This window comes from Gossypium hirsutum, chromosome A06 (assembly GCF_007990345.1).
Source record: "Gossypium hirsutum isolate 1008001.06 chromosome A06, Gossypium_hirsutum_v2.1, whole genome shotgun sequence".
Taxonomy (NCBI): Eukaryota; Viridiplantae; Streptophyta; class Magnoliopsida; order Malvales; family Malvaceae; genus Gossypium; species Gossypium hirsutum.
The window spans coordinates 12,045,691-12,072,843 of NC_053429.1; the positions used below are offsets into that span (position 1 = coordinate 12,045,691).

At 33.1% G+C, this 27,153-nt stretch overlaps 3 protein-coding genes and 1 pseudogene across 6 annotated transcripts; all 4 read right to left on the bottom strand.

Annotated features, from left to right (window-relative positions):
* Positions 1-4,797: 4,797 nt before the first annotated feature.
* On the bottom strand, positions 4,798-6,386 carry LOC107963543 (omega-hydroxypalmitate O-feruloyl transferase-like; annotated as a pseudogene).
* A 382-nt stretch (positions 6,387-6,768) lies between these two features.
* LOC107962658 (glucan endo-1,3-beta-glucosidase 8) lies at positions 6,769-9,579 on the bottom strand. Its single transcript, XM_016899123.2, has 2 exons — positions 8,941-9,579; positions 6,769-7,935 (listed from the first exon to the last, which is right to left on the bottom strand). The coding sequence occupies exons 1-2, from the start codon at positions 9,285-9,287 to the stop codon at positions 6,807-6,809; spliced, it is 1,476 nt and encodes a 491-aa protein (XP_016754612.1). The 5' UTR covers positions 9,288-9,579; the 3' UTR covers positions 6,769-6,806.
* Positions 9,580-11,192: 1,613 nt separating this feature from the next.
* LOC107962659 (tRNA (guanine(37)-N1)-methyltransferase 1) lies at positions 11,193-15,180 on the bottom strand. 3 transcript variants are annotated; one of them, XM_016899126.2, is made up of 11 exons: positions 14,927-15,179; positions 14,754-14,851; positions 14,559-14,663; positions 14,395-14,457; positions 14,056-14,129; positions 13,088-13,598; positions 12,903-12,995; positions 12,554-12,694; positions 12,094-12,200; positions 11,715-11,789; positions 11,193-11,568 (listed from the first exon to the last, which is right to left on the bottom strand). In XM_016899126.2, the coding sequence occupies exons 1-11, from the start codon at positions 15,019-15,021 to the stop codon at positions 11,479-11,481; spliced, it is 1,452 nt and encodes a 483-aa protein (XP_016754615.1). In that variant the 5' UTR covers positions 15,022-15,179; the 3' UTR covers positions 11,193-11,478. The 3 variants fall into 3 exon arrangements, with proteins under 3 accessions (XP_016754615.1, XP_016754614.1, XP_016754616.1); XM_016899125.2 differs by having other exon boundaries at positions 12,873-12,995; XM_016899127.2 differs by lacking the exon at positions 14,056-14,129 and having other exon boundaries at positions 12,873-12,995; positions 14,396-14,457; positions 14,927-15,180.
* A 3,827-nt stretch (positions 15,181-19,007) lies between these two features.
* Positions 19,008-25,390, bottom strand: LOC107963278 (uncharacterized). Of its 2 annotated transcripts, XM_016899837.2 has the most exons (15): positions 24,891-25,390; positions 24,553-24,630; positions 24,394-24,443; positions 24,253-24,306; positions 23,718-23,770; positions 22,941-23,013; positions 22,509-22,570; positions 22,293-22,361; positions 21,855-21,960; positions 21,670-21,740; positions 21,108-21,208; positions 20,347-20,442; positions 20,184-20,251; positions 19,885-19,930; positions 19,008-19,231 (listed from the first exon to the last, which is right to left on the bottom strand). In XM_016899837.2, exons 1-15 carry the CDS (start codon positions 25,098-25,100, stop codon positions 19,151-19,153), a joined length of 1,218 nt encoding a protein of 405 aa, XP_016755326.2. In that variant the 5' UTR covers positions 25,101-25,390; the 3' UTR covers positions 19,008-19,150. The 2 variants fall into 2 exon arrangements, with proteins under 2 accessions (XP_016755326.2, XP_040971058.1); XM_041115124.1 differs by lacking the exons at positions 21,670-21,740; positions 21,855-21,960.
* Between the last annotated feature and the right edge of the window lie 1,763 nt (positions 25,391-27,153).

Here is a 27,153-nt window from a genome sequence, read left to right on the forward strand (position 1 = left end):
GAAACAAAAGAAGAAGAGAAAGAGTTACAGACTACCATACGGAAATAGAAGAAAGAAAGAAGAAAGAAAAGAAAAAGGAGAAACTAAGGATTAAAAGCTTGGAGTTTAATTGGTAAGTCACTTAAGTCATTTTTATTTAATTTTGATGTTTTAGAAGCTTTAGAATAATGTTTTGATAAAACTAAGTTGATATATTGAAAGTTCATAAGTTTTTGAGTATAGTTCATGTTAAACAAATTGTGAAATTATGGATTTAATTAAATGAATTTCAAGTTAGAATTGATAAAGGGATTAAATTGTAAAAGAAGCTATAAGTTTTGTGTTATAGGGATTAAATTGTAAGAAGTTTTAAATTAGGGTTTTATTATGAATATTGAATAGTTGAGTTTAATATGGCAAGAAATTAAGTAGAAAAGAAGTATGAATTAAGTTAGAAAAGTAAGTAAACTTAGTTAGGATTAAATTGAAAATAAGTAGGAATTGAATAAAATTCAATTATTTATTATAATTTAATGTTGTAATTAATAGTGAAAATTATGATTATTTTCGTAGCTAGCAAAGAACCCGAGGCATTGGTACCGAAAGAAAATGAAAAAGTCTTCGAGGAGAAATCGAACAAATCCGGGTTTGTATTATTATAATTAAAATTATTTATTACTAAATGTTAATTTTAATTTATAAGTTGGTAAGTAAATTATGAGGTAAGTGTTTTTATGGAATTGAATGATAATTGAAATGGTTGTTAAATAAATTTTAGTGTTGGATTATGATTGTATTGTTGAATTGAAAGAGAATTTGGGATTTAAAGTGAAGTTGAATTGAATGAGAAATATGTGTTAGTATTGAATTGTATTTTGATTGATGAATGGAAAGTGTATTTGATTTTGAAAGTGGATCTTTGAATTGAAAGTGAAATTGGATTGTGGAATTGAATTGCATATTGATTTGTAAGTGAAAAGTGTATTTGAATTGGTAAATATATGAGAAATTGTGATTTAAGTGGAATTGATGTAAATATTGATTTAAATAGAGAAAGTGAATTAAATACCTTATTAACTAGTCGGGCTGAGTCGAATATAGTTGGCATGTCATAAGATTGGAAGTGTTCAGGGATACTTCGACCTTGAGTCGATAAGACACTAGGTGTCACTATTTTACTTCGGATGGATTCGATGAGGTACTGGGTACCACTTTACTTCGGCTAGGCCGATGAGACAGTGGGTGTCAACTTTGCTTCGAACTATCCGATGAGGCACTAGGTGCCATTCTGGTGTGTTTGGTTGGATCCGTATATCCGCCAAAGTTCGGGTTTGTTAATAGGGTGAAAACCTGAAATGAGGAATTTAAATAAATTAGATTGAACGTACTATTGAAAATAATGAAAGAAATGAGAAAGTTAAATTGTGGATTGAAATTGAGATTGGAAATGGAAGGCACGAACTAAATGTTGATGTAGTGAAGAAAATGGAAGGCACAAAAAATTGAAGTCTATGATATTTGATTGAAACTGATAAATAGTTGAAATTGTGTTACTATTATTAACGAATGAAGTTTAAGAATGAGTTAATATTTGAGAAAATTCAATTGTTACATGTTTAATATTTATATTTCATTATTGTTATTATAGTTTGAATTATAGTAATACCACTGAGTATGTCTATACTCAGTGTACGGTTATTTTCCGTGTGCAGGTCAGTAGGAGTCAAAATCTGGTCCTGCATCCGAACCAATCCCGATCTCAACAACCTTGGTGATGTGTATTTTATTTTGGTATATGTGGCATGTACCTAGGTTGTATTTTGAGTTAATGTGGTTTTGGATTGTAAGGATAATATGTAATGATTTAAATTGATAAATGAAAGATTAAATATTTGAAATGGTACATATAACATTATGTTTGAATTGATAATTGAATAGAACATTTAATTTAATTTGAATAATGGTATGAATGATCATATAGTAAATTCTAGTATTAATCTTGGTATGTTTTAGATGTTTACATGTATGAATTGAATTGGTTAAATCATTGGTATTGGATTGGTTTCGGTTTGAAATTGCAAGGAAGGTTAGATGTATAGAAAGGAGGTTATATTGAGTTAAAAAAATTTTTAAAATTTACAAAAATTCTCCTAGCACCTGGATAAGTCCTGATCCACTTCTAATACGTGCTTTGGGCCTCAAAGGTCCATTATAGGGACTTAAGGATTAAATTTATACTTTGTATGTTAATTATTTGTGAGTTATTCGTAATTTGCTTGATATGTTCGGTAATGCTTCGTAACCCTGTTCCAGTGACGGTATAGGGTTAGGGGGTGTTATAGAAAAGACAGACGAAAATGCTTGACTTTTTTTTCTAATTTTTTCTCAAGAAACAAATGGAAAAAACTTACACCTCGATGCAACAGAGGAGTGTTGACGGCGATGCGGAAGAGGAGTGTTGATGGCAATGTAGCAGAGGGGACAATTGACGGTGATGCAGTAGCCGGTTGGGGAAAATTAAGGGATTTGGGGATTTCGATTTGGGGAAAAAATTAAGGGACTTGGGGAAAAATTCTAGGGGAAAATAATAGAGATTTCGAGGATATAATTTAGGGATAAAACTAAGCAGAGCAAAACGACGCCGTTTCATTTAAAATAAAATGATACTTTGCGGCGTTTTTCTCATAAATGCCTGCGTTTATGAGAAAAACACTGTTATTGCTTGACCTTTTGCGACGTTTACTGCTTTACCTATTGCAGCATTTTTCTGTTAGCGCCACTAATTTGCAGCGTTTTCCGTCCAAATGCCACTAAAAACGCCGCTAAAACCTTAATTTTCTGTAGTGGATAAAGGGTGTTACATCTTAAGCTTTCATGCATTGGATGCATGCAATTAGTTCTATAGGTTGGAATACATGGGATACTTGAGGATAACAATTGGTTTTTATTTAGTGAAATAAGTTTATAAAAAAAGACCCTTTATGAGAACTTCACATTAAGTGCCTATGAAATACGTTTTGATGTGACTGATGTGTAAATTAACTTTTAGACTTACCAAGTCATCTTATATGAGGAATGTTACGCTTTGGTTCATAGCAAAACAAATCCTCAATGACATATATTTAAGGTAAGATGTTTGGGCATAACATGAATCATTTGAAGATGGATAAGAAATCTAGAGAGGATCTATCACTCAAAGTGATACTATAAACATATCTCATTTGTCATGGTTAATTTGATCAATACTTTGGGGCATAACATGAATCATTTGAAGATGGATAAGTAATCTAGGGAGAGGATCTATCACTCAAAGTGATACTATAAACATATCTCATTTGCCATGGTTAATTTGATCAATACTTTGGTTTATAACATGATAAGTAATCTAGAGAGAGGATCTATCACTCAAAGTGATACTATAAACATATCTCATTCGCTATGGTTAATTTCATGAATACTTTAACTAGAGCATTTCAGATTGAGAGAAATAGTTAATCCAAGTATGCGGATTAACCATGATTATTAGATCCAACATGTCTTATCATATAGGTGACATTAAACCAATCTCATGTGATTATCAAAGATATTTGATAGAAGGATCGTAATGCATTGTTAGACCGATTGATGAAACATTTTGTTGAGGTTATCTTAATCTCATAACAATTTGAATTTTATGGCATAAATTGCTCAAAGGAGAGTTGTTTTGCTATTGAGAACTTAATGAGTCACATGATATGAAAATGTTTATAGAAAAAGATAAGAGGTATAAAGGACAGAGAGATTATAATTAAAAGGCTCAATATCTGAATACATCTTAAATTAAACAAAGTAGATAAGGGTTATCTAAAAAAAGGCATGTTTAATTAATGCATAGATTGGATGTAAGCATGAAGACAATATCTTGATTCAAATACAATAATAAAATATATATTTTTTTGCTGATTGATTATTAGTTCGATTCATATCGACATTGTTGTCAGTGTAGGAGGACGCATGTTCGAATGTGCTAAAGCGCATTATTCTCCTATTTAAGGGTTGGGGAGAGACTATGAGTAGTTATGGCCTTTGTATCAGAAAGAGCAGATATGATAAAGAACATATAATGAGATTAATGTTTTAAAGAAAAATAAATTTAAATTTCTATAATTTTATAATAGGGTGTGAATTTTTTCGGTTTATATTTTTAAATTAAATTATTATTTAAATTTGTTCCTGCATTACTTTTTCTTCTTATAACTTTGTTTTAGTTATGTTTTTTAATTAAATTGATATTTTGTTAATTTGTGACATTAAACTCTATTAAAATTTTAATTTAATATAAATAATGTTAAATTAATTAAAATAATTATTGTATAAATATTTTTTGATATATTATATTCTTTCCTTAAATAATAATTTTGTGTTTTAATTTTATTAATTATTAAATAAAACTCAAGCTCATAAAAATTCAATGACAATTTTGTTCATATATATATTCTCGATATAAAATGACAAACATAAATCAAATGGTAAAGTTAAAAAATGGCCTATAGTATGACTATAACTCTTTCTTTTTAGGGAAAGAAATGTAAAAACCTAATATTTCATTTTTTATTTTATTTTATTTATTATAACCAATGAGTTAAAATATATTATTTTATTGAATGAGTTTTAGTTTGAAGATATAAATTCGAGTGTACTGAAATGTATCATCCTCCGATTTAAGAGTTAGAGGATATATGAATAGTTTTAGGGAAGAGAGATAATGAAATTAATATTAAAAAAAATATATTTTACAAAATGGTTGAATATGGTACAAAGTGGGTTAATATGGGCCTGTAGTATAATTTCATGATGAATTTATTAATGGTAGTGATTAAGCAGAGCTAATACATTGAAAACTATGGCATAAACATATTATTAGAGAAGTTTTCATTCACTTTCATCATTTGAAATTAAATCCTTCAAACATACAAAAAACTCAGTAAATTTATGGGTGGCAGAGCCGGGCAAGCAGATACAAACTACCGTTGCTCCACTACATTCAGCGCTTCCGTCCGGCAAGAATACGCAAACCTGTGGTGTTGGTGTCAGGTCTATGGGACCAGCATAACTTGGTCTTCCCCATCCAAAATCAGCTGATTCATACAATGAAAATCTAGTCCATTGTGTTATACTCAATTTCCCTCCAAATTCAAGCCTGTTTGGCCTGTCTATTTCCATATAGTCAACCGTAGATCTTACGTACTCCTCCGATATACTGAGTCTGGCTTCACGAACCAACCGTAACGTCTCCGAGAGACTCCCTTTGATAAGGTTGTTGACAGGGCTTGTTCCACATGCCACACAAACTACATTGCCATAAAAGCCTTGTTTCCATGGTGGGTTTTTCAGTTTGGGACGAGCATTGACTGAGAATGTAAGCCTAAGTTCATAGTCGACTGGTTTTACATCCAGTGCTTTCACCCATGATCTCCAAACATGAGCTGCCATTGCATCAAAGGTGGAGCACCCTAGCATGTCATTAGGTTGAGCTAGAGATTTTACTTGAGCTTGGAACTGTTGGCTAACCTTGTAACACTTTTGAACAGGCTTGGATTTCCATAGGCTCATTGTTAAGCTCGAACGTTCTTCGATTCTCTTGAATTCGGGATGTCGGTATTTTATCGTCGGTGGATTTCGGGGCTGGAAAAATTCCCTATCCCAACAAGGCTCAGGATTTGTCACCAATGTACCTGTTTTTGCAGTAGCAGCCCATGCAGCTAGAAACTGCATAGCACCAAACATCACATATGCAATGACAAAGTCTCAGACCAAGGCTAAAGCCACCGCAGGCAAAAAGGGTTACCTGAGCTATAATTAAGGGCATGTCAAGTACTTTATATGGCTCTTCATTGGGGAACCTGTAGTTTAATGGCGCCCATGTAGGGTTTGGCACTGCAAGGTCCCCTAGTTCTGCTAAACCCATATCAGAGTGTGCCTCCACCAGAAGTGCACCCTGTTCTTGTCCGAAAAACACTTCGAGTTTCCCATTCGAGTCCTCTCTGAGCCGACCGGATAAATGATAGTAGGGAACTAAAACTCTGGATAGTGCATCACACAGAGTTTTTGTGACTGGTTTTCTATTGGAACTCATATAATTTGATTTGTAAAAATACACAGTTGGTGTGAAAACTCGAGCTCCGATCATATTATCAAGGTTTGACAAGTACAACCTGCTTCCATGGACAGCAGGAATGGGACCGGCCGGCAAGACTGGAATCATTTGATCAATGGTTACAGGGATGTGTATGTGAGAGAAATGAAGTTCTTCAACACAAGAAGCCATAGATGGGAGAGGTAACGCAATTGACTTGAAGAATGCTTACATTATATCAGGAGATTTTCAAGCACTATTTGTGTGAGACAATTGATGTCATATCTTCATGTTCTACAGAAATGGATCCAAGATTGTGGCATACTGGCCCTATATTTATTTGTTACCAAATGTCCATAGGTTTCATGATGAAGTCAATGAAGACAAGCACTTTCCATTTTGCAATACATATATATTATATATACATATATAATGCCACTTGTAAAGGAAACATTCGAGTAGAGAATCTAAGAAAGACTGTTAGTTGGAGAAAACCCACCATGAATTTGGAGGAGAATTATGGGTTAATTTAATTGCATGACCAATGTTCCCACAACCTCATTGTGATTATTTTTTTTCGGGTAATTGAGAATCATAATGGAACAAAATTTTAAGATTTTCTGGGGGATATCCTCTGCCTATAATTTTTTTAAGTAACATTGATTGTTTAAAATAATAATTTTAGATGTGTTGTTTTTTCAAGGAAATTCTTTTATATCAGAAATGAAAATAGTACAATAAATCCTCCAATAATTCTCAGTAAAACATCCAAAAGACCACCATTGTTATGAAGCAGCAATGAAGAATGAGCAAAAGCTATCATGACAGGGAACTGGCAACCCTCCTCCGATGGATTATCGTCGGTGACAATGGCCAAACCAGAGAAATCACAGTCCCAAATGTGCTGGTTGTTCACTTGGTAGTACATGTTGAAAGCATATGAAGCATTGCCTTTAGCAGTTAGTTGATTGCATGAGGAACCATAGCCCAAAGCAGTACAATCTGATAAACTGCAAGCATAGCTAACACTTTCAGGCAACTCATCCAAATCAGTTGCTGTAGGATCCAGAACACACCATCTTTTGGTTTGGTATTTCACGTCTTCCACCGGAGCCAGCCCTTTTTCGAGTTCTAAACCGGTTAAATCGAGCTGATATTTCGGCTTTCCGTCGAACTCGAAAATTCCCCAATGTCTCTCAAACCCACCAGGTTCAACGCTTTTAGCATTTTCATCAATGAGGCTGAATAGATAAACTTCAATGTTTCCTTTCCGAGCAGGGGTTCCTTTTCCACTCAAAGCATGCTTGATTAATCCTTGGTTAAACCTCTTTGCATTTCGGGTGTTGGCGTTTTTGTCACCGTCAGTCGGCCAGCCGACTTCTCCGACTATGACCTCCATGTCAGGGAATCCAGCTTTACTCAAAGCATAAATGAGAGTGTCAAGGTTTGCATCAAATGCATTTTTGTAAACATTATTACCATCTCTAAGAGGCTTGCTTAATCCATCAAAAAATGCAAACTCTATAGGGAAATAATCATTCCCATAAAGGCTGAGGTAAGGATAGATATTGACAGTGAAAGGTGCATCATGTAAATATAGAAACTGGACTATTTCAATTGTAAGGTCCTTGACCTCGGGCCGAAAGTCAGCAGCAGATGGAACCGGATTGGATTCCGGAGAGTCATAGATGTCAGCATTGAAAGGGACTGTGGTTTTGTACCGGCATTTAACCCCGGATTCATCAAGGGCTCTCTGAATGTTTTTGAGAGCTGGTAATGTGTATTGTAGATAGGTGCCATTGTATGTTTGAAGGAAAGGTTCATTCCCCACTGCAACATACCTGCCAAACCAATCCAAAGTAAATTCATGTCACAAAACCCAAACTTGTTTTGATTTAGTTCACATGTAATGACAAGTACTATAACTAATAGGACATCCAAAATGCATGCAGCTTGTTCTAATGCTCAGAAATGACTATATGAAAGGTTTTACTAAGCTAAACTGTTATAAATCCTAGACAAATACAAGTAGATGTACCCTCCAACCCCCCTTTTCCTTTTTAACCATGTATGTAAATAAACTCAGCCATCCAAGTTGAACCCCTGGCCAGTGAAATGAGTCACCTCCAGCTCATTTGCATGGGTAGAGGTTGCCTTTTGACTGGATGCATGGGGTTATGCAAATTTGTATAACCTTTTAGAAGTGGAGTGTGTTGCTGTCAAATGCTTGAGGGGACCTCAGACAAATTGCCAATATTGAATGACAGTTAAAGAGGTGGACCACTAACATGAAAATCCACTTTAAGGAAAAAGTGGACTCTATATTCCCAGAATCTTGGTTTAGCCTTCCAAATGGTTCAACCACCTCTTTTAGTAGTAAATTCCATCCCAACATTCCCTAAAATACCCTAAGCATTGATGATTATTATTTTTTTAAATATTTATGTTCAAAATTTGTGTTCAATGCCAAAACGAATAAATGACTTTCAAATATATAAAAAGAGTTTTAAAAAGGACTTAATTATAACTATATATACATATCCGAATCTAACGCTCACATCCAAATTTGAGTAACATATATCTTAGTCTCATAGTCATAATAGAAAATAAAAGGCTAAAAATGACCATAAAAGTTGCCTGCCAATAACAACCATTTATAAACCAGGAGGAATAATAATTTCCAAGAAATAGGGAAATCAGGCCAAGAAAAAACTAATATCATCACTAGCAAAGAAAAGGAACCTAAATCAAGAAGTTGATTGAATATTAAGAATGAGCCAAAAATGAATGAAAAGAAGAGTTGAACAGTGCATGCATGAAGAAATGGTGGCAAGAAACATCATTACTTGATATTGACTCCGCCATCATAGCAATAACCAGTAACGTTATTATAAACCCAAGAAGCAGCAGCCCCTGGATCCACGCTCATCACTTTCAACATGCTATTAGGAATCCCCACCATCACCTCGATATCCGTCCCCATTAGAGCCGTCATAATCTCCTCATTGTACTCGAAAAGCTTCAACTTATGAACCCCATTGTCTCTCAGCATTTTCACCACCTTACCTGGTGGCAGTTGGTGGGTTGACATGGTTCCCCAGTTCACCCCAATACAGTTTCCATTTGGAACCAGTGTCATTATGGCAAGCAACAACAGTGCCAAAAGATGATTATAAAACTGCCTGCCTGACATCCTTTAATGGGGTTCTATTGAAATAATAATCTTTCTTGGAAGAATCAAGAAAGAAGTTAAAGATGATTGGGTTTTGGGAGGTCAAGGTATTGGGACATGCAAATTAGTGAGAGAGGGAAAGGGAAATGATTCTGCTGCTTATTCATGATTTTATAGCCCTCGCAAAAAAGAGAAAACCAGTCATGTATGGTGTGAATACTCAATGTTCACAATTTCATAAAAAGAATTCAATTAAAATATCTTAAAATCTATACAATACGAACTATAAACATGACAATGACATAAATTCATCATTCATGTGAAAGCTGAATATTTGGATTTTATAATAATAAACAAAATTAAAGCAGGAAAAAGGGAAAACAAAAACAAAAAGAACGTGAAGATTCGTTCCTTAATTCAGTTAGTTGGTTAAAATCTATTTTACTGATATGTATCCCAAAGTGTCTAAGCAAAAACAAAATGTTTATTTTGTCATATGCTTAAGATCTAAGTTTTTGTAAAACTAATTTTATCTTCCTTTGTTGCAAATAAGAAGTGAAATTATGTACCACACAACAATTTGATTTTCATATTCTAATTTTGACAAGAAAAAATGATGTACAAAAACTGTGGGGTTATAATAATTATTATTATATAATTAAAAGTAATACAACCATAACTTTATTTTCACATAATATTTCGAATAATAAATATATGTTGTATGTATAATATCTGATACTCATTTGACATGAATTTAAATTGTGTTACCTTCATATTCGTCTTTAATATTATATATGAAAAATTATTTACAAAATTGGTTTGTTAAGAAAAAGTTAAGGTCGGTGCTGTTGACTTAGGAGTCAAGGCAAAGTGAAAATAAAAGAAATTAAAAGAATGTAAAGGGGAAATCCATAAAGTTGGAGAAGACACTTTACAGCTTCAGTATATTAAAAGAAAAGAATTCCCATTGAATGCTCTTCTCTGCTCTTCTGAACAACATATAAAGAGAATCCTCTAATGCTAATATGTTGTTAGTTTCCACCCAAATTTGGGACTTTTTGTTTGATGATGGTATTTAAAGGCCACCTTAAGTTTATCTATACAATTTGGTGACTCAAAAGTTTAATTGAACAAAATCTTTAAATTTTCTGTTCACTTTTTATATTTCAAAATTTATATTTAATTATTAAAATTAACTCGATTATATTTGTTAGTATCACATTTTAAAATAAAAAAAATCATTTAATAGAAGAATTTTAACAGAATAAAAATAATAGTGACGAAACTAGAGAGTAAGCAGGCTAGCAATAGCCTCACTCCCCTTTTTCTAAAAAAAAAAATTCTATTTAAATCCTTTAAATTTATAAAATTTTGAATTCGTAACAATAAAATTACCCTAGGCTCAAATTTAATCGTTCCAATGATAAAAAAAAAAAGTGATCCTAAGGTTACGTGCATATCTAATCTTTTTCTTTACTTCTTCCGATCAAAAGTAGCTTTTTTTTGGTGATGTTGTAAAACGATAATGGGGCAGCGTAGATCCTTTTCACAAGGAAAAATGCCATGGTTCCTGAAATGGACGCGCTAACTTGACAATGAGATACTCCGCTATATAGGGATGAGAATTCAAATATGTTGAAATGTCTTTATCCCCATATTTATAAGTTAAAAGAAGAGTTGTAAATAATTTTAGACATTGTCTTAAAAAAGACAGGTATGATAAAAAATTATTCAAAAAAAAATATTCTAAACATTACAAGGATATACTAATGGTAATTTTAAGGGAAAAAATTACAAGTTTAAAATCATGCCATATTTTGTTTATTAATATACAATTTCAATATTTATTTTTAAAAAGAAGTTATACCTGTGGTGACTTTAACTATTTTTTTGAAGTCAATGAAACAGGTCTCCCAACCATAAATATATTAAAACTCGCGGCATGATTTGAGATTTTGATCCATTTGATTCATGCAAATGGCATCTAACAATGATATTTGTCTGAATCTTTAACATCCATAAACCTTTTGTTTATCCCTATGCTGCAACCTGTTTTGTTTGGGGGAAAATGGTGAAATTTTCATGAAAGAGTTTTCTCCCCTAGTGGTAAAGCTAAAGCTAATACTAATATTTCATTTTTGCATGCCTTCTTACAAGTTACAACAAGAGTTGAAGAGCTAGAAGAAAATTGGATACTTTTTGAGATCATAACTCATAATCCACCTGTATTATGACAGGTCGAGTTAGCAACGTCTTCAATAAAGCATGCTTCTGGCAGCCTAAAGCTTAAGCAAAACATTGCCTGCATCACCATCAAGTATATGGTTCAATAAACACCATCCCAAATACGAGCAAACTCCTCTACCCTTGATGACAACGAGGGCTTTGTTGGGAAGAGACGTGGATTATATAAAATACAACAGATAAAAAAGACTTGGTAGTTTGTACCTTGTTAGGAGCGACATCCCTAACCTTATGAAACATCGGGTCTTTTATTTTGGCATTTAAGGCAGACTCTGCCTCCTGTCAAAGATTTGAGAAATCAAATGCGGTTAAACAGCATAAATAAAACAATGAATGATTAACGATAAGTTTTCACATCCTATGGACCTTGCCAAATGACTTGGATTCAAAGTGGCTTATGTAAAGGTCAAGATAATGGTGGGAGAGAATGTCATTGATGTGGCGGACTGAAAACCAACAACACGTAGTAGGTAAAAGAATGAAATGACCCAAGACTTCTAAATCCAATAACTTGGCCGGAAAACCTATGAAGCTATTGAAACAAGTTATTAAAGAAATATAAATAACTGCAAAGCAGACTTACTGATATTATAAATTCTTGAGTTTCATTTGCTCGTATGAAGCAATAGCAGTGAACCAATGGAAGAGGCCCTCTCCAGTTCTTCCTTGAGATAATAGCTCTGAAAGCATCTGGGGATAAAAATATATATAACTTCTTTGACTAAATCTTCAAGCAGAGGACAGAAGGATATCATGCAGCAAAAATGATAAGCCAGGAGAATGTATGAAAAGGACAAGTAATATACACCCAATAATAGCAAAAAAAATCAATATTCAAGAAAATAGAGCATTAACGATTACATTCCTAGACAATAGAGTTGAGGTACCATAAAATCAACACATCTGTCCACCCGATCAGCCAAAGTAAAGTAATATAATAGGGAATGCTTGATCAGTGGTCTGAAGAACATGTGCAGACACACATGAAGACATAATTGCACATATATTGATACACAAGTATCACACTAGAACGGAATATGTACCTAAAAATAGTAAAGCAGAAGCAGGAAGATTCATAATCACATGATCAACATGTTCCCAGGGCTTAGCTTGCAGAATAGAGCCTTTCATCCTCTTATGTGCATTTCCTTTTTTCTTAGTACCACTGTGGGCATTTCCACTCTCTGCAATATCAGGGCAAAAAATCTCTCTTTTAATTCTAAGAAGAGAGTGAAAACTAACTTCCTATATTGCTATTCAAGCTTTCACAGGTTGGTGATATTAAAAAAAAAAAAAAACAATAAGTGATTACTGCAAGTTCTTCAGTTATAACCTAATGCCTGATTTGCATTCCTGTCATACCTTCTGTGAAACAATCTGGAGGTCTTTTACCTGCAACTACAGAACCATCTATGGTCCTAGTAGAATTCCGCACATCCTCTGCTTCGCTTTTGACATCATTACCAGCTACTGCTTTCTCCCTAACTGAAAAAGGAAGGAATATTCAGATGAAGTTATGCACGGCTCAAAGGAAGATGATGCATAAAAGAATAACACGGTATCACCAAGCTCAGTACCTTCTGCTTTTGCATCATCAATGGCTTTTGTGCTGCACGTGTCATGAGCTTTGACCATGGAATTATCAGATTCTAAATCAATTGCACAAATGGGTTCCGCCATCAAATGGGAAATGAATTTCCTAGCATCCATATTGTATGCAACAACACAAGCATCAACCTTATTGATTTTGGCATTGATCTTCAAATAGTGAATGCTGTCTGGATTTAAATCATTTGCATACACTAAGCATCCTTTCTGTGCTGCTAGAATAGCAAATGGTCCAATACCAGCAAACATGTCACAAATTGTCTCCCCTGGACGGAACTGGGACACAAGCCGTATGTGTTCATGTTCCAATCTTGAATTCCAATAAACCAAGCTGTAATCTAGCTTGAATGTTGCCCCATATTGCTTCACTTCGGTAGCCATATCACTTTCCCCTGCCAAAATTTCAAATTTTGGCACTCGAAACTCATTTGTAATCGTTCCAACTTTATTGACTACTGTTTTAATTCTTGGGTAATTTTTCTGCCAAGGGATAAAGTTTCCAGCAATCAGTACCAGAAAAGGACAACTAGAAGCAAAGCAATAATAACAACCATAATACAACAGTAACTAAATGTTAAAAAACTATGGAGAATAAGAAGACAGCTTTATACGGAGAGCACAAAGATAAGATAAAAATAAAAGAACAGGGAAACAGATCCCAGTAGTATTAAACTATTAATATTAATTCAGGAATCTCTGCAGACAGAAGGTTTGAACTACTAGCAAGGGAAACTTTTAGATTTACGTGCCACAAAAGATAGTTTTAACAGGTAGGAAGCAAAGTGAAGGGCTAGAATGAAATGATGAAAATGATAAAGGAAATCAAAAGCAAATAATGGGTCCAAGCCCAACATTAAGTAAGCTATTACACCTTATTTTCTGGCAATCACAGTGAAGAATGATGAAATGCTCGGGTCAGAGACAAATGAAAACTCACATCGTAAATGACTTTTGCAATCACATCTTTGAAAGGAAGTAATTCATCATGTATATTCAGATGGGCTACATGACCTGCAGAGTTCAGACGAAATGCTAGCTGTCAATGGTAGTGAACCATGTTATCTGGATTTATCATTTTCCATCAAATAACCGTGCTGGACATATATTCGGACATGAGTGCGGCCATATGATCAACCAATTATATGAAAGAACTAACAAAAAATAATTAAGCATACCCACATTGGATAAATACCGTATCTGGCATTCACCCCTGAGTTCGGGTAACATAGGTATTGAGAGCAAGAAGAAAGAAATGCAGGGTTAATTAAAAACTTAACTATTGTTTCGAAAGATGAAGGTACCTCCACCCCAAGTGGCAGAATTTGCTTCAATATATGATCTACAAATTCATAAAACACCCTTTAAACTCAAGATTAAAACTGAACATATATATAAAATCAAATGAAATGGATTTTAATTAAACAGAAGAAGGCAACTAACCAGCAGTCCAGTAGGAATATCCGAGTGTCAGTGAATATGGAACAACTTCAATCTCACATAATGTCTTGAGTTCATCAAGTTTTTGGCTCGGAATATCAGATAAATCTGTTCTATTCCAAAAATAAATTCTTTCTAGTTAGGAAAAAAAAGCTATATATATATATATAAACGATATTACATTGACATGTTTCTTACCGGGATTTTGAACTTTCTCAGACAAAATCATGTAACGGGTCTTCTCACTTGTGGGATCTTCAGTTATAGGTTTAACACGAGGCTTGTCCAGCAAGTATCTACAATATCAAATATTTAAGCTTAAAAAAAACTGAAATTAAGAATTAAACAAACCAAAAAACAATTAGGCATACCCATTGAGCAAACGAGTGGCGGTTTTGCAGAGTTCGCGAGGGATTCGAAGTGCTAACAATTTGAAATTCACATCGAACTTGCTTTCATCCAACATCGTTTGAATTGGAAGTTTATTGATTTTGAACTCCAATGAATAACCAAATTGAAATAATTGATGTTAATTCCAAAAAGAAAAAGAAAAAGAGAGTAAGGTTGATCAACTTTTGTGTTTATAACTACTATTTTTTTCAGTTGAGCGTTTTAGGGTTTATGGTTTGCGTGCATGGAAGTTGACGAAAGTGATTCAAATGACGTCGTTTTAGTTGAACAAAGTGGAACGGGCTTAATTTGTTGAGTTGGACTTGGAGAAGAAATTGGGCCTTATTTAATCAATCTATTAGTCTCTTAATATTCTTTTAACTCTCTATATTTATGATTTTCTTAATATGAAATGAATGGAAAAAATAGTTTTATTTTTTTTAACATTAATCTCATTATAAGTTTTTATCATATCTGTTCTTTTTAATATAATGCTTAGAACTACTTATAGCCTCTCCTTAACCCTTAAATAGGAGGATAATGCGTTTTAGCGTACTCGAACCCGCACCTTTCTGCAATGGCAATAATATCGATAACAATCGAGTTTAGACTCAATCGATAAAATAGTATTATTTTTTATTGGTCTCATTCATGAAATTATAAATATTTTTTTATAAATAATTAATTAATAGAAAAATATAAGAAATAATGAAATGTGAATAATTGTTTTATGGTTTCAAAACATAGTTCTAAGTAAGAGTGGATTAATGATTTTTAAATAATTTTTATTTAAAAAAAATCAAATCACTAACTGTAATTTTAATTTTATGTAATCACATAATATTAGATTTTATTATTCCCATAATGTAGGTATACAAAAATATTTTATATTAAAAATATATTCATAATAATATTTCAACAAATAGTTAAGTAGTTGACTGATATGAATATTATTGTTAATGTAGACGTACATTGAAATGTATTATCCTCTTATTTATAGGGTAATTATAAAAATTACTCAACTTAAAAATAATATATGTGAATAATCCGTTTTCTATAGTTTTTGCCGTTGCCGCCAGACACATCGGCAATACTAACCCCCGTCAGCCAATGATTACATTAAAAAAACAATTTTTAAGTTCCTAACCTGTTTTCTATAATTCTTTTAGCCTATGACTATTGTCTGATTCTAAAACAAAAAGCAGGATCCAATAATAAATTTATTAGCGGAGGAGCATTTATTTTGCTCAAAACAATAGTGCCATTGAATCAAACACATTAAAAAAAAAGCATAATAGTTTTTATTTTCGTCCAACTCTACAAAAAAGTTATTTTAGTCATTTATTTAATTTTTTTGTTTCTTTTAGTCCTTAAACTTGTATTGTTTTTTAAATCGCTCCAAAATGAATGGAAAAGTTAACTTTGTTAATTTCGACTGACGTGGTATACATCCATGTGTATGCCACAGTAACAATTAGTTAGTTTTAAAAATTTTAAAATATTTTTATATTTTACATATTTTATAATAAATTTAATTTTAAAAATATTTTTTTAAAATTTTAAAATATTAAAAATTAATTAATTGTTGAGGTAACATGCACATGGCTATCCATGCGAATGCCATGTCTACAAAGTTAACAAATGTTAAATTTTTTATTCATTTTGAGGTGATTTGACAGACAATACAAATTCAAGGGCTAAAAGAGACGAAAGATTAAATATAGAGCTAAAAAGAGTTTTTTTTGTAAAGTTGGAGAGCTAAATAAGTCATGCAAAAAAAAAAGAAAAGAAAGGAAAACTACATCAAGGTCACTGAACTATTAGTAAGTGTATATTTTGATAATTCAACTTTAAAAGGTTACAAAATAGTTATTAAACCATTTGAAAGTTTTCACTTAAGTCAATGGGTTGTTAAGTTTTTTGTTTAAAAAAAAATCAAATCGACAAGCTCCAAGTGACGATTCGATGATCAATATGGTGAAATGATATCCATCTATAAGTAGAAGAAAATATCTCATATCCAAGCTGATCTAACGGTTAGAGTCAGAGATTGGAGGAGAAGAAAGTTGTTCGGATTTTACTTCGTAGATTCATTATATTTAAAGTTATTTATTGAAAAAGCTAAACCATAGAAGAAGAGAAAATAAGAGCTTTTGATGAGTGTCAATGGTCTATATGAGACAATTTTAACAAGTTATTGATTTAAATGAAAAATTTCAAAAAATTAATAGTTATTTTATAATTTTTTAAAATTTAATGATGAAAATCATAAATTTATTAATAGTGTAATGATATTGGGATAATTTTCTAAAAATATACAAACAGGAGATAGGAGCCACCGTTGCTTTTACAAAGTCAAAATGTATAGTATTTTGATTTTAAAAAAATTAAATAAAATCAAATTTAAATCCAACGGTCAGAAATAATTCGGTTTCCTTAAACAAAAAGAGAAAATTAAGTAATTTTTTATTTAATATTTTTAACATGTTTTGATTTATTTTAAACATAAAATATTTATTTTTACTATAGATAATCATAATTTCTAAAGTTATAAATAGAAAAATTGATCTCAATTCAATGCTCTTAAATATTGGAATTTAATAAAATTAAAGTAAAATCAAACACAACATTTCAACTCAAATAGATTTTAGTATGCTTACCAAGGGCCCCACATCTAGCAAAGTCGCGAAGGGAAAACCAGGTGCACCTTAAGTCACGAAGCAAGGGGCCTGGACGCCTGGTACGGCCAGTTCTTTCTAAAATTAAAATTTTTTTATTACTTATAAAATTTTAAATTAATAATGATATAAAATACATTTTAATTCATAAAAATGATAAAAATTTAATTTAATTTTTTTAAAATTTTAAAAATATAAACTATTAAAATAATAAAATTATATTTTTACTATCATAAAAATATATAATTTAACTTAACTCCCCTTAAATTTTTTCTAACTTCCACGGTCTATAAAAAAAACCTTCAATTCTCGTCTCTATTCCTCACGTCGGCAACATTTTTTTTAATTTTTTTTGTTATTAGTTCTTCACTGCTGAGTATCTACGTCACAAAGTGAAAATGGATTGATTCTCTAAACTGAACAAAATATAAATTTTACTATGTTTGAGAATAAGAATGCGATTAAAGAAAGAATAAAGACAGAAAATTTTGTACCGCATTATGTTGATACTTCTTGTTATTAAATATCTGAGTGAAGTTTCAATTCGGTCCTTTTAGGTTTTGATTCTTACGAAGTAAAGCTCATTAAATCGAATTAGGATTCTTAATTCAACCAACATATTTGCATTTGTCTTCTTTCATTTAGATGTGACTGTGTAGTAAAAGGAGGGGCTTGATATTTTAGTACGGTACAACTTGTTGTATGCACGTTCACTGGTACGTAGTATATTTTACATGTCTTTCGTCCGTCATTCAATAAGTTTATTTTGTTAATTATATATGTTATATTTGTGTCAGCCGGCCAGCCTTATCCAATAAAAGACGGTACACTTTTATTAGATTTTCATATTATCGGCCGCCGCCGCCCGCCGTTTGCTTTATTGGAAATTTTAGGCTGATTATGTACCAGAATACATTACGTCTCACCTCATCTTCCGAGGGGTGGGCCCTGATATGCATTCCATTTTCATTTACACTACCAACGTATAATATAAAGTAGTATTTGCTTTCCGTGCAAAAAAATCAGTAGTCATGTTTAAATTATTTCATATTTTTTATACAAAACTCTTTTAACACTTTTGCTTTATTAAATAAGAAGATAAACGCACTTTTAACTTTTTAACTTTTGTATTGATAGTAATATTAAAACAAATTAAATTAAGATTCAATCAGCTTGTATTTTTTTTTCTACACTGTACATATACGTTCTCAATTCTGCTATGAAGTGTATGAAGCAATTCTTCATTTTTCATTATAAAATAGGCCATTAAAAAGAATGATTATAACCATTTGTCTTTGTTTCTATATCCACTTGATTTTCATGATCATAGAAGATTGGTTGACCTATATATATGTATATCAAAATCAAATTGCACCCAAGCAGCTATAAATTTGTCTGCTTCCTTATGAAAATAACATGAAGTTTACAGAGCAATATTATTGATTATTGTATTTTATAGTGTACCTATAGCGTTAAAGGATAAAATGAAGATTAAAGTTGGTAAAAGAGGAAAATATTTACAGTTCTTTACGTTTTCTTGTGGTAATATTTGTCAAGTAGCGTCTCTGAATACTCTCCAAAAGTAAGACTGTCATTTGATGGTATCAGCTGAAACCATTGCACGAAAAAACTTCAGCATTAACTAGACCCCTTACACATTAATAATAATACTAGCATTTTTCTATATTGATTCTAAAGAAAGGTTTAGAATCTAGGGATGCAATCAAACCAAATAGAAGCTGTAAAAATTTTGAGCTCGATTGATAAATATCAAACTGTTAAGAGTTTGCTCGATTAGGTTTTTACCTAAAAAACAAAGAGCTCAATTCCTATACTCAAACCTCAATTATTTATGCTTTACTTTGAGCTCAAATTTAGATTCTTAAATGCTAATTAAAGCTACAAAAAACAAAAAGCTCAATTAGGCCCGGAACATACTCAAGTCAAAATATCATGGTACTTGAATTGAATTCAGCTCACTCAATAACTCGGGCTATTCAAGATCAACTAGACAATGACCAATTGGATTCATTTTTTTTTTTTTAAGTTGAACCCGAATAGCTTGCGAGCATAGGTATCTAATTTACACCTCTGTTTTAGATGACTGATCAAAGTTCAATGTTCTAGTTAAGATCATAGTTATATGTCATGCAAATAATTCTCAAAGTTAAAGCTGACTTTTAGAACTAAGTTTCTTCAAATCCAATAACCAGTGCAGTTGAATTTCACTTTCAAAAATAGTAGAATTATAGAGAACATACCTCTTTATGAATATAAACGTCCTCAGAAAATTTGAGTTTTTCATCCCTACAATTAAAAAGAAAATTGAGCTTTTAATCCCTAGAATTTAAGGAAAAAAATCATTAAATGGAACTGATTTCCCTAGCCAAATGCTAATAACTCATTTCTACACAGCAGAGAATGGCATATGAAAACATAACCAACTGCTAAGCTGAAAATACAGAATCACATCATCTTAGCTCATTGTTCTATTATTAAAACTAATCCCAAATATGTCAAGTCAATAAACATGGTATTACACTATCGACGATTAACATACCAATCAGGTTGCATAAATAATGCAAATGTTGATCGACCAACACCAGAAGCCTCCTTTCCTTTTGGTGCCTAAGAGAGTCCATGAATAAATTATAGAGGAAGGACAGGATAAATGTAAAATGGAAACAGAACATTGATCTCTTCCAAGAGAGAGGAAAAAATACCCGAACACAATGAGGTGTTGCACAAAGATATCCTTGAGAAAGAATTTCAGTGGTTTCACCAATTTGGTATGCTATTTCATTTTCTCCAAAAGTAGCCTATCGTATAAAAACCAAAGTTAACAGAATAAATATATCTTCTGATTAAATCATGGCAATAGTAGGTAATAGAAGGTTAACATTTTGGCTGTTGGTTGAAATAATTGGTTAAAACTACACTATTGCTTCCGCAAGCCTTTTCTGGTTTCTCCAGTTACAAGCCCAACACAGACTAGGGAATATTTAAGATTTCACAAAATATAGAAAAGTTAAAATGTACAGCACCAATTTCTAGCTTACTTAACATTTTTCAAAGCCATTCTGTATTCCATCCATAACCAAACTTTGTTTATTTGATAGAGAAATTATTAAAAATAAAAAGTCTCTTTCTTGACAGTAATATAAATTTGTGGTGCTCTCCAAAATCAGTAATTTATATTATCAGTAATAATCAATTTTATGCTACTCCGCATTACCAATAGTATATATTACCATTTGCAAGCATTTGTTTGTTTAATATCCCCATTAATTGAAGTATCTACCAATATTTTTTCTCAAAGATCATCATACTTGAGGAGATTAACACATCAGGTAATATGAAGCCTTTTTTTAGTTATGAAAGGCTACAAGCTCTAGACAAGGAATTATGATGTAAGCAAGTCAATTTGAATGATCATGTAATGCAATTATTGATAAGTAAAAGTTCTGTGACCAAGAATGTATACTTTGACAATTTCACCACTCCGTGTTCTTATATAAAGGCCAGCAGCACTATCAGGACAAGATATTTCTACATCGTTCCTCTTAAACATGGCGCATGTCAGACCTACAAATTAAATTGAAGCAGAAATCAAGGAAAAACATAAAACTCACGACTATCATATCAATCTTTTTGCAAGACTACAAAAAGAAGTGGACAAAAAATAATGTCGAACCTCAAAAGAGTTAACATCTAGTTCAAAACCCACATAAGTTTCTTAATGCCTGAAATAGGCTTACCCTCATTTTCAATATATGAAATGGATCAGTTCATTGCACCTATATTGGGCGGATTAGTCTTGACACCCCTTGAAAGCAAATATAATATACTTCCTAAATTATTAGCAAGAAAGATAGACAGACCAAGATAGATGACGATATGTTAATGCTGTTAAACTGGAATAAAGGGATTAGCAAGGTCTTCATTAATAAAACCTTCTTATTGATATAAGGCAACATGTTATGAACGAGGTAGCTGATAAGCTCAAGGGAGAAAAATAATAAGATTTAGACTGAAAGACTTATCACCTGTAAAGGAGCCGTGGTCAGTATGCCATCCACACCAAGATGACATGGAGTCACTATTTTCTTCATGATTACTGCATGTAACATCATATTTTACTTGATACATTCTAGAAGCTAGAGAAAGTAGGTTAACTGTTCAACTATGGAAACAAAAGATACGTATCCAAAAGCAACTGGGGAAAAAAAACCTCAGTTGTGCAGGAAAATAATAAAGCAAACGTCCCTTATGACAACGAGAGCGAAGAAGTATTTGCTCAAGACCTTCATCCTTCTGCATTTTCATCCCCCTAGATACTGACCGTATTATGATAAGTGAGAAAGATGGTAAACAAAAAGACTTTGTTCTTTGTTCAAGATAAATTTAACAGGTTATATAATCAAGAACTACATATAAAGGACTAGGCTCAATCAAGCTCATACATCATGGTGTAGGGTCAGATCTATGTATATGAAATTCAAAAGATTGAAACCTGGCCACCCTTTGGATTTTCAAAGGCATAATCTCAACTATTAAAAGACTATGGTGTTCAGGCGCTGAAGCTGGTATGTATAACTTAGGTCTAGAAAAGCAACTATCTAGTTTCATATTATCTGCATTTAAAAAGTGGAATTGAAGGGGAATTTACCATATTGATCGCAGTGATATGCCACCATCAACCCAACATCAAAGATCAGCTTTCCCAGAGCTTTGAAAGCTACAGAGCAGAGGCAAATCAACATTCAAAGAAACCTATGTCAGAGAAATATAAGCTGCCAATTTCCTCACAGCAATTCATCAACTTACTAAAAGATCATCACATTTTTAAATTCCATTATTTTTCTAAGCAGAAAAGTGGACATACCCACTTCAAGTTCTGGCAAAGCAGCCTGAGGCCAAATATTTGCTCCACAATATGATGGATATCTACAAGGCAGAGCAAGGGTGATCATTGAGAAATTGAACATAAGCACAATCACCTATGGTATACCCACATAATGCAAATGTTTTGTAATATAAGAGCCTGCAGACATTATAATAAGGGAACTGGTCTCTGAGATAAATGAAGAGAATACTACATAAGGACAATGCAAATATGCTACTCATTAATGTTCCTTTTATCTATGGTACCTATTGATGCAAATATATCACAAATGGAAGAGTCTAAGTATTATGTAATATAATCTACACATTAAGTAAAAGAAAATGGAACTGTTCTCGGAGCCAATCTAAGACGATGCTACATAGGAAAATTGCAAATATGGTACTCATCAATGCTGCATTCTTCCACATTTACCTCTGAATCAAGTATGCGTCATTGGTAGGCACATCAATTAGGGGATTTGCATAGAACGAACTTTTCAGAAGATCTGCATGGCATTAAAGAGAAAAATGTTCAACTCATTGAAAGGAAAAAAAATAGACAACCCAACAAGAAAAAGAAACACAATTTGAGCATAAGATATATATATATATCTCAAAATCAATTATATTGGAAATAGACATTTTCAAGGAAATTCACACCATTTCAAGTACAGAAAAAAAAGCACTCGGATCTAAAATTCTGCAACAAGTACAGTCCGTTTAAGTCTCTTAATTTTGTTTCAGATCTGAAATCAAACTAATTGAAAGGGCCTTTCTCCTCTAAATGTAATTTAGAGTTGAACATATCTGTAGCAAAATTTTACTCGATCCTTCCTCATTCCAGTAAAACAATATCTCTGAAACAAGAACCTTTTCTCTGCCTGTAATTTAGGAGCACGATTTCACTATTATGGGAAGCAGAGTGAAAATAGTCTCCCCTGCCATAAATGTTGGGATTTGAGGAAGAAAAATAAAACACACTTTCCCACAAACAAACAAGACATTTACACAAGGTTGAAGTTTATAAGCAGTTAATATGTTTTAGCGTTGAGTTAAACTAGTATGCCAGTGAGGTCTACTTTATATCAGCTATTTGGTTCTTTTTGTTCTAGTATTACATACAAATGCAAGGAAAAACAATAAAACTGCAAGCTATTGACTCATATTTAAACATACTGAGTTGTAAAACTCAAAGTGTGCAACTATTTACCAGGTTTCCCAGATTCAAGCTGCTCTTTCCCATGACTCCATCCAAAATTGTACCTACAGGTAAAAAAGAGTTATGAACAACATGGCACAAAGCCAAGAGTATCCAACATTATGCGTTGAAACTCTATTTAAGAACAATAGTCATATGCATTGTTAAGAAATAAATTTCGCAGAGGAACAATACTGTTAAGAGTGATAAATGTAATTAGATTATTAAGATTGCGTTACAATTTTGATATAATAAAAAAGAGAGAACCATACAATTTCCTTGCTTGACTCCTTCCTAAATTGGTGAGAATCTTCTATATAAGCTGGCACTCTTATATATACTAACACAACAATTCATAATATCAACAAATTAACCCTTTGGAAATTTTCCTATGGATGTAGACCACCACAGTCAAACAACGTAGTCCTTTGTGTTATTATTATGTTACCTTCACTCTTAATCTTTTCTTCTAACATGATATCATAGCTTCTTTCCTTTTAAGAATTACGATAAAAACATAATAGGAAAAAGAAAAACAAAATATTACCTACTCTGAGGATCCTCAAGTTCCTTCTTGACATCTTCAGGCAGGGCAGCTAATCTGTTAAGAAGGAAATTTATAAAATATTTTTCAAATTTCTTCGATAATTTATCATGAGAAAAGTCTGTTTTGAAACTCATACCATACCTAGATGAAAGGCATAGAAGATTTCGACGCAGTGAGGGAAACTCTGGAACCTGTAACAAACTAACAATGATTACGTAGTGAAGGAATAACAGTAAAGGAAAATCAACTCATAAACAAACTAATTTCTAAAAGAAAAAAAGAAAAGAAAGATAAACATACATCAGTAATTGATAGAATTCCAAGTCCATTCGGTCCAAACCCTTCTTCAATTTTCAACGACAGATCAGCATCCTTGTCCTGTTTCAATACATTTCCATAAACGAGACGGAAAATAACAATACTACTAATAATACTAAAATCTGAAGCATGCAGATACGTATAGGCAAAATCCAAGAACTTCTAAAATAACACGTCATTAACTCGGTTTGGTTGCCAAGAAACTGCAGGAAAATTCAAGGAAACTAAGAATTTTAGAGCACATGATCACGGTCAATTCTGGTCAGAGATCCAACACAAACGAGTCAACTCGGAGAAGGCATATGTGATTAGGAACTGACCTTGAGTTCGTAATAAGTTATAGTAACTGTACGGAGAGTTGGCAAAGGAGTTTCGGAAGAGCAAGACATGCTTTGAGACGTAATCCGGCAGGAAAGATTTCGATTGGGTGGTGGCGGAGAGGGAGGAGAAGCGGCGGAAACGTTGAGGAATTGATTGCGAAATAGGAGGGAGTTGTAATGAAGCAGCGATTTATATTGAAGGGAAGGCATTTGAAATGGAAGGCAAAGCAAACGAAAATTGGAAACAGGACGGAAGAGAATAAAAATCTTAAAATAAGGATTTCGAGTGCCGTTTTGATTTGATACCTGATACTTGACATTTTTTACTTTTTTTTTTATTTGACTATTAATCTTAAAAAGCGCAAATAGAGCTGGCAAAACAAATGTTTGGGTGGGCTCTGATCGGATTCCCTGATTGTTTTTAGTTGAGTTTGGATGAGCTTGGTTTACTTCAGTTATTTTGAATATATATATTTTTGGATTTGAAAGGTATTTGGGAATGCCTCTTTTCCATTCAAGGGTCAAGAAGGAAACGTTATAGTGTATTATTGACAAGGTTCATAATAAGCTTAATAATTGGGTTGCCCAGGCACGTAGCTCTTACGCAATCTGCGTTAGTTTTTATACCAAATTCCTTTATGCAAACTTCCTCCATATTACTGAGTACTTGTCTACAAAATGAGAAGATAGAGTGAAATTTTGTTTGGGGCTCTACATTGGAGCGTCGGAAATTACCTCTCATCATATGAGAGCAAGTGTGAATGCCTACTGGAAATGGGGGTTTAGGTCTTAAGTCTTTACGCTTTTGGAATAAATCCTTTCTCCTTATACTCAAATACCAAATTGTTTCTCAACAGTTGAAAATTTGGGTGCGTGTCCTTTGAGGGTAATACGAAGTGTGGGAAGATCGTCCGAAAATAAATCTTGCGCGAGATGCTCTCATGTTTGGAGAGCTTTGTCTAAGGTGTGGAATGATGTTCCTAATGGTGTTTTTTGGTGCATTGGTGATGGTTAGATAGTCAAGTTTTGGAGTGACAATTGGATCCCGAAAGTTGGCCCTTGTTTACACGTGGTTCAAAGTATGGAGTCAATCATTGAGGGTAAGGTGAAGGATATGGTTGATTCTAACGACAACCCGGCTTGGAACTTATCAACTCATTTTCTTTCCCAAGAAACGCTTTCTCATATTGCTAGCTCTTATCTTCACAGGTTATCTACGGGACATGATTGCTGTGGTTAGCGCTGGTCACAGACTGGCAAGTTTTCAATTTCTGATACTTACAACAATTTCGCTTCAGCTACGTGGAATCCTAAGGATCAAGCTTGATCACTTATCTGGAAGCTTAAAGGTCCTTATAGGGTTCAGAACTTCCTGTGGCTAGTTCTTAATAATCGATTATTAACAAATGAGGAGAGGGTTAGGCGAGGATTGGCTGACAACCCCTCTTGTTCCTTGTGTGGTGCTTTGACCGAGACTTGCATTCATATCATAAGGGATTGCTCCATCGCTAAGGCAGTTTGGATTAATCTTATTCCCCATGATGCTCATTCTTTTTCTTTTTTCAATCAGGATCTTCGATCCTGGTTGGTCTCTAATATTGGGAGCTCTGCGAATTGGCGGTCTAATATTCCTCTTTGGAGTTCAATTTTTGGCATGGTGTGCTGGAAGTTGTGGAAGAGCAGGAATGGCTTTATATTTAATGGTGCCAACTGTTCTGCCTATAACATTATTCTCACTAGTTTGGCCTGGGCTAGGTGTTATGGTTCTCATATAAGGAGTCATGGTTGCAAGTCTAGCCCAAGGGTTAATTATTAGATATTACCAAACCCTGGATGGATCAAAGTTAATTGTGATGGTCCTGTGCAGAGCATGGTGAAAAAAGCAGCTGGAGGAGGTCTATTAAGAGATAAAAACGGCGCCTGGATCTTTGGGTATGGTCGATGCTTGGCTGAACGTTCAGTTGTGCAAACTGAAGCATGGGCAATGTACAATGGCTTAGAATTGCATGGGAGCATGGATATACGAAAGTTCAGGTAGAGAGTGACTATCTTGATATGGTGAATATGGTTCTACATGGCTCAAGTGATGGTTTTCTTCTTCCATTTGTTGCTGACATAAGGAGCCTTTGTTTAAGGGATTGGACTATGGTGGTCCAACATATTAGCAAGGAGGTGAATTTGATAGCAGATTGCTTAGTACATACTATTCTTTTTTCCACTCCACCGATGCAAGTTCTGGATCTTTTACAGAAGGACAAGACTG